The sequence below is a fragment of the Eupeodes corollae genome, chromosome 1 (genome assembly GCF_945859685.1).
Source record: "Eupeodes corollae chromosome 1, idEupCoro1.1, whole genome shotgun sequence".
NCBI classification, from domain to species: Eukaryota; Metazoa; Arthropoda; class Insecta; order Diptera; family Syrphidae; genus Eupeodes; species Eupeodes corollae.
In genome coordinates, this window is record NC_079147.1 from 96,999,873 (window position 1) to 97,007,063 (window position 7,191).

Sequence of the window (7,191 nt, forward strand, 5' to 3'; positions counted from 1 at the left end):
TCAATGCTTAATGCAGGCAGCATAGGACTCCTTAAGAGGTTATTAGCGACTCGATCGGAAAAGGACATGGCAGTCTGTAGATTGTAGCCGTCTAACGTCAAATCTTCTCACGGTACTTTCTTGTTTTGGCTTGGACCGGGATATCCGTAGACGTACGTTTGCTACAACGAGGTAGTGATCCCAGTCAATGTTGGCCCCTCGGAAAGTTTGGATATCCTATATACTGGAGAAGTGTCGTGCGTCAATCGCAATGTGGTCAATCTGGTTGACAGTTGCTTGATCAGATGTGTGAATTGCTTACTAGCTACCAGAACGTTACGCCCCGCAGCCAAATCGATCAGCCTGAATCCGTTGTCGGACGTGGTGTCGTGCAGGCTGTATCTCCCGATAGTGCCACCCAAAGATGTCTTCTCTTCCTAGCTTGGCATTAAAATCTCCTAAGACAATTTTATTGTCATAGTCACGGCACTGCTCATATGTATGTCTTGTCCAAGAGCTCGAAGAATATGTCTTTGGTGTCTTCATCTTTCTCCTCTGTTGGGGCATGCGCGCATATTAGGCTTATGTTGGCGAATTTAGCCTTGATGCGGATTGTCGTGATGCGCTCGCTCACATTGTTGAAACTCAAGACTTTTTGCCTGAGCCTAGTTCCAACAACAAATCCACACCCAAATAGACGATGTCTTTGTTCTCGGTATCAGTCGCCGTAGTAGATATCGCAGTCCATCCCATCGCACTTCTTGGATGGCTGTAATATCTGCCTTGCAACAGTTTAGGGCTTCCGCTTATTGTTCGGCTGCACGTGATCTGTTAAGGGACCTAACATTCCACGTACATATCCGAAGTTCGTTGTCCTTGACATCGAAAGCTTATGTTAAGTTATTTCCAACCTTTATGGAGCAGCGCCAATTCCCATGATCATCCTACACAATTAGACAAGTTTGGCAGCGATGCCAAAACTAAACATTACTCGTCCCTGTAAATGCTACCATATGCGACCTTGAAGGCGATGAAGAGATGGTGGGTGTCGATACAGTCTACAGAAGTGGTCCTTCCATATCCTCAGCATTGACTGCGGTTCCCCTATGAAGTTTCCACTTTCGTCTTTGCAGTCTTCGGTTCGAGTTTTATGTGCTTGTGAATTTCGTTTCACCTGCTCATAAAATGTTGAAACTTTATTTCTGCTTTTGAACTTTTCAATATCTTTGAATGCACGCTTGTCATACTCTTTCTCTCTTTTTCCTCCTGGGCAGTCGGTGTCTCGTCTTGCCCTAATAGAACTCGTGAGCAGCTCTCGTACTTCTAAGCAGCTCTGCGCCGCTTTGCGTGCCTGTTGTATTCCTGCATTTGACAGCCGACATTCCTCATCAAACCAAAAGTTTCTTGTTTGTAGCACATCAGAGGCGGTTTCTCTGATTGAATGTTGGCAATGTTGCCACTGGTTTTCAATACATTCTGTTAGAGGCAGAGAACTTCGGGAGAGCTTACTTGTAACTCGTTCGGAGAAGGGTTTGGCGATTGTAGCCGTTCGACGTTTTGCCTTCTCTCTTGTTTTGGCTTAGGTCTGGAAACCCGAAGTGCTACCTTGACTACAACGAGTTAGTGGTCCGAGTCGATGTTAGCTCCTCGGAAAGTTTGGACGCACATGATGCTGTAAACTTATGTACTTATGTTAAGAATTTTCAAATTTGTTTTTTTTTTCTGAATTTTGAATATTTTTTTACTTTTAATTTAAAAATGTAGCTAGTTTTTTTAAATTGTATAATCCCTAAACACATTTTTGAGACACCATTAAAAAAATTATAACTTTAATACTGAAGATAAGCAAATTATTACGATATTTATATTTTGTATCAATATCGCAACCCCTAAATTCGTAAAACTATTATTCCTTAATTGCCTACACATTTATTTAATATTTGTTTTCATTTTACTTCTAGCCTGGTACATCTCCTACAGAGCCATGAAAATAGTATTCGACGATGTTGATAATTTCGAGAAAGCAAAGTATCCAACTGACAAAGCATGGGAACTAATCAAGCAACACTTCAACGTTAAGACTCGTTTGGATCTATTGGATCATTGCTATGCCAAATTCGATAAGCCATTCTTTGCAAGTTTATGTCAAAAGCTATCCAAAGCCGCAGATGAAGGTGATGCCCTCTGCCTTTTCCTATTCCAAGAAGCTGGTCATCACCTGGCCCGGAGTACAATATCCTTGCTTCCAAGAGTCCATGAGGAATTGGTTAAGAGTGGTGATCTTCATATTGTTTGTGTTGGATCGGTTTGGAATAGTTGGCATTTGATGCGTGAAGGATTTCTCCATGAACTCCGTAAGATTCCTCTCAACTACGGTGTAAAATTTGTCAAAATAACCAAGTCGATGGCATTCGGAGCCGTGTACATTGGAGCCGATGGTATAAATTTTAAACTTCCACGAAACTACTCGGACAACTACAAGGTTATGTTCCATTACACCAATTCACCAATTAAGAACGGTATTGCAAATGGTCATTCGAATTTATGAAGGCTCAATTCCTATAGATTTTTATAGAGACCTCTATTGCATTAAGTTCTTCACTCAGGCGATTGACCAATGTGATGAAGGCCAATTTATCTAATTTTTTTTGTTTGTTGTTATATATATTTTCTTCTTTTTAATTAATTGTATAATTGATTAAGTAATTATCTATAGTTAAATAGTAGGTAAATTAAATAAATAAAATCTTTACATTTACATACATTTATGTATACATATACTTATGTAGAATATATACATATGTATTTTGATACGAAAAAATCCTTTAATGTAAAATCTATAATATCAGAACTAAGGTCCATACAGAGCTAATGAAAATAAAAATATTTGTATATTAACTGTTAATATAATAAGTTAAAACATGATTCAAATTGTTTTAATATTTGTGTTAAAATTTGTTAACAGGAAAATTCTTAAGAAGTATCCAAAGTTTGAAACGGGTTAAATCGAAATTCTCCATGGTTAGAACACTTTTTTGATGATTAGTAAAAAAAAATCATATATCAAGGGGGGAAGTCATTTTTTTGGGCAATTTTGGAAAAGATGTTATAAATGAAAAAAATATTTTTGGAAATATACCGCTAAAGAAATGCCGTCATCTTGAAACTAAATATTTTGTATTTGATAACACTTATAACCTTTCAGAATTACGCAACTGGTTTATACCGATTTTTAACGCTTGTCGAGCAACAGCTATTGTTTAATAAGAGTGATTTTTTTTTATTTGTTCTTTAACCATTTCTTCACTTTTTCAAATTTATATAACATTTGATTTACATTTACTTACTTATTTTAGGTGTTTTGTAGCTCGTCGTTCCATCTTCTCCTTCACCCAACTTCTATGCATACGGGACCTTAGAGTATGCGAATAACTTCTTTCATCCGTTTTTATCATAATCCATGCCTCTGCGCCGTATAGCAGGACGGGAATGAGAGTTTTATATAGATTTAGTACTCAATTTCCTTCGAAGCCCAAAAAACAGCGGTAAGCAAGAGTAGCCTAGGTAGACAAAGTCCTTTAGGTCTGTCGACAGTAACGTTTCGACCAATACGTCGGTGTTGTAGGTCCTTTTGTTGTTACTTTGTTTTGCCCTCATTAACCGTTAAACCCATTTGCGCCTCTGCCTCAATACTAACAAAAGCCTTATTGACATTATGCTGAAATCTTCCGATTAAGTCAATGTCATATCATATGTCAACGTATGCTAGTAGTTAGACAGACTTTTGAAAGATCGTGCCGTGTTGACGTGGGAACCCTGAACTATTTTTTTAAGGACGATGCTAAAGAAATCGCATGACAGCGCATCACCTTATCTAAAGCCTTTACTGAAATAGGAAGGTTGTGTTTAGTTGTTTCCAACCTTTATCAGCTTAAGGACAAAGCTATTTCGAACAGATGTCAAATCTGTGTTTCTTTAGAGGTGCAGCACTTGGAAGAATACTTCAGCCATTATAAGATAGTTGCAAACCTTCGTGAATAGATGTCTTCGTAACACCCTAAGAATTTTCTGGCCAAACCGTATATCAAATGAGGTACTTCAAAGAAGGACAGGTTAGGAAACTATAGAATCTATAATATGAGGACGTAAGTGGCAATGGATTGGACATACGCTTCGAAAAGGTAACGACTGTATTGCAGGCCAAGCAATGCAGTGAAGTCCGCTCACACAAGAAGGAAGAAGAGCTGGACAACTGAGAATCATATGACGCAGGACAGTCGAGGCGGAATCAGCGTCACTAGGCAAAAGTTGGAGGGAGCTGAAACACATCTCCGGAAACCGTACACGATGGCACGTAAGCGTAGTAGAGGCCCTATGCCCCTTAAGGGGGTTCCTAACGGACTTAAGAGGTCGGCATTCAAGCCATCCGATCCAGGGGATTTGTTAGATTTCAGCTTAAATTGACAATCTTTATTTCATCCAAGTCGGGAAGACGGGATTGTTGGCTTTCGTCATCTATATTGAAAGGAGTATTCTGCCTGACAGCAGAATTTGGCTCGTTGTCACCGATATATAGTCTGCAGAAGTGATCCTTCCAGTTTCGTCTTTGCAGCCTTCGGTTCAAGGTTTATGCAATTGTAAAGTTCCGTTTCACAAGCTCATAAGACTTTCTAACTTCATTTCTGCATTTGAACCCCTCAACATCTTCGACCGCACGCTTCTCATGCTCTTTCCCTTTTTCCTCTGAGAAGTAGGTGTTCCTCTCTCCTCTTCATAGAGCCCATGAGCAGCTCTCGTCCTTCTACGAAGTGCCGCTTTAAGTGCATTGCTTGGCTACACTTGCCAGCCGATATTCTTCATCAAACTATTGGTTTCTTATTGGTGGATGTTTGAAAGAAGTTACCAATGACTCGGTCGGAGAAGGATTTGGATTTTGATCTCTTTCGATTGTAGCCGTCCGACGTTGAATCTTCTACTTGATTTGCATTTACGTGTTATAAAATTCATATTTACTTATATACCAATACCAATGCCAAGTCGTACAATATTTTGTTAGCTGTGCTGGATTGAAATCGTTTTGAAAACCCTATTAAAGGTAGGCAATTTTCAAAATTTCATTAACACAATTGTTAATCGAACATCGTTATAATTCGTAATGAACAAGTTACGCTATTTTAAAAGGTCATGAAATAGCCTATCAAAATATTAAGTTAAGATCATCCTTTATGAGAGAACCAGTAGTTTTTAAGATAAAACAATCTGAAAGCTAAAATGCTTTTTCCCAAAGTAGCTATTTTTAACTAAGGATAATATTTTTCTCATGCGACGATAGTACATTTATATATTTGTTTTATCTCTTTGAAATGAGCTATGTGACTTGAAAAAAGTGGGTAAGTAACTACTAACTTTTAATTTATGGTAAATAAAGATGACAGAAGGAAGCAACAGTCAAGAAAGGAAACCATACCTTTTGGAAGTTAACTTTTTCCTTAATATATGTTAAAAGTTTTTATTCAAATACTCTCACCTTAAAATCATTGTATTTCCATGATATATTCTCAAAAATCATACTGTATTCACGGATAAGATAATACACCCCATAGGTGCGGAAAATATCAGTTGTTATCCGAATTTTTGAATGTACCAATCAAAAGACGCAATTACATAGGTACTATATTTTAAAAAGCCTCATAATAAAGATTAAAGTTAAAAACATACTACTTAAAACTTTAAATGAAGAATAAAAAACAAAAAAAAAACATGAAAGACGCCAAATTTTATTGTTAGATGATAAGATGCCCAAAATATTGATTGGAATATTTATATTGCTAAATGTTTTAAAGATTATAACATAAAACGTGCTCAATTGTTGATAACTCGTAATAATGATTGATTTTATAGGCAGTGGAATATTTTTAGTTATTAAATTTCAAATTCAATGTCCAGTAGATAAAACCAAAAACCACGTGCCACCTGTCAAGTTCGTAACAACCAAAATTTATCATTAAGGAATCAACTATTATTTTTTTATTTTTCAAAAATAGAAAAAAAAACGATAAAAAAGCTTGCGTCGGTTTTGAGGTTTAATCGTTAAACGTTATTATTATTACATTAAAGTAAAAGATTCTAGTAGATTATAACAGCGTTATTAAAAGAAACAACAATAATTTCTTTCAGATAAAATAAAAGGTTTACGTATTGTAAGGTTTATAAATATTGGGGAATAGAGATTTTTTACCCTTACAACAAATTTTGAAAACCTATTTAATACCCGGAAGTTCTAATTTCCGGATTTTGTTCATTTTATAGCGGTTTCGAGTGCTATTTTTACTCTGTTTATCAACAGAGATGAAACTTGCACCTTAAAAATAGCGACAGTATTTTTCTAAACTTCATACATTTCTTGAGTCTTCTAAAGTCAATTTTATAACAGTCTTTAAAAATATATTAAACTATAAACACTAAAATGTTGAATTTGAATAAAATAAAAGCGAATGAAATACCTTCGAATTGTTTTAGATGAATTTTATAGAATGTTATTAAGATGTCATTCCCGCCCGCCGCGTGGAAACCGGGACGTTTATACTCTAATTTATAAATAATTTTTCATTGGTTTCTAGGGTGTTTTTTTAATGTTATAACTAAGAATTAAGCTACATATATTATAAAAATAAAGGCCTGAATGTGGTTTGGTGGAATGGGAAACAATTGTGCCCTTCGCGTTCATTGTCTTAGAATTAGACATTGTTGTTAAAGCAGAACTCTAATGTCGACTGCTAATGCTCATCACAAAAATTTCAAACTTTTGCTGTTTAAAAAGGACATAGGTATTTTTTTAAATTCGCTTAATGAATTATTTTGTTTCTTCAAAGGTGTCATCTAATCTGTGTTTACAATCGACTTCAGATAAACCCACGAAAACATTCCAGCGGTGTTAAATGGCACAATACATTGAAAAAAAAACGTGTTATAAAGTTTCTGAGCTATATTAAAATCTGTGTACAGTTCTGGGGTTTTTATGATACTTTTTTTTGGTTCAGTTGAAAGTCTGACATTTACGAAAATGGATCGCTTAACTATCGCACAACTCATACAAATTGTTAAAACCTTCTAAGAGGAGATTATGGTTTACATAATCGTCGAACTACGAAAGTAATTTGCAAAATTGTGAAGAAATTTGAAGAGGCTGGATTAGTTAAGATATTGTAAGGC

At 36.0% G+C, this 7,191-nt stretch overlaps 1 protein-coding gene across 1 annotated transcript in view; it reads left to right on the top strand.

Annotated features, from left to right (window-relative positions):
• The window catches only part of LOC129940257 (N-acetyl-D-glucosamine kinase), a 54,953-nt gene extending 52,049 nt beyond the window's left edge, over positions 1-2,904 (top strand). Inside the window, exon 4 of the mRNA XM_056048536.1 lies at positions 1,941-2,904. Coding sequence (XP_055904511.1) covers positions 1,941-2,527 — 587 coding nt within the window. The 3' untranslated portion in view covers positions 2,528-2,904. The remainder of the gene's footprint in view (positions 1-1,940) is intronic.
• Positions 2,905-7,191: the final 4,287 nt, after the last annotated feature.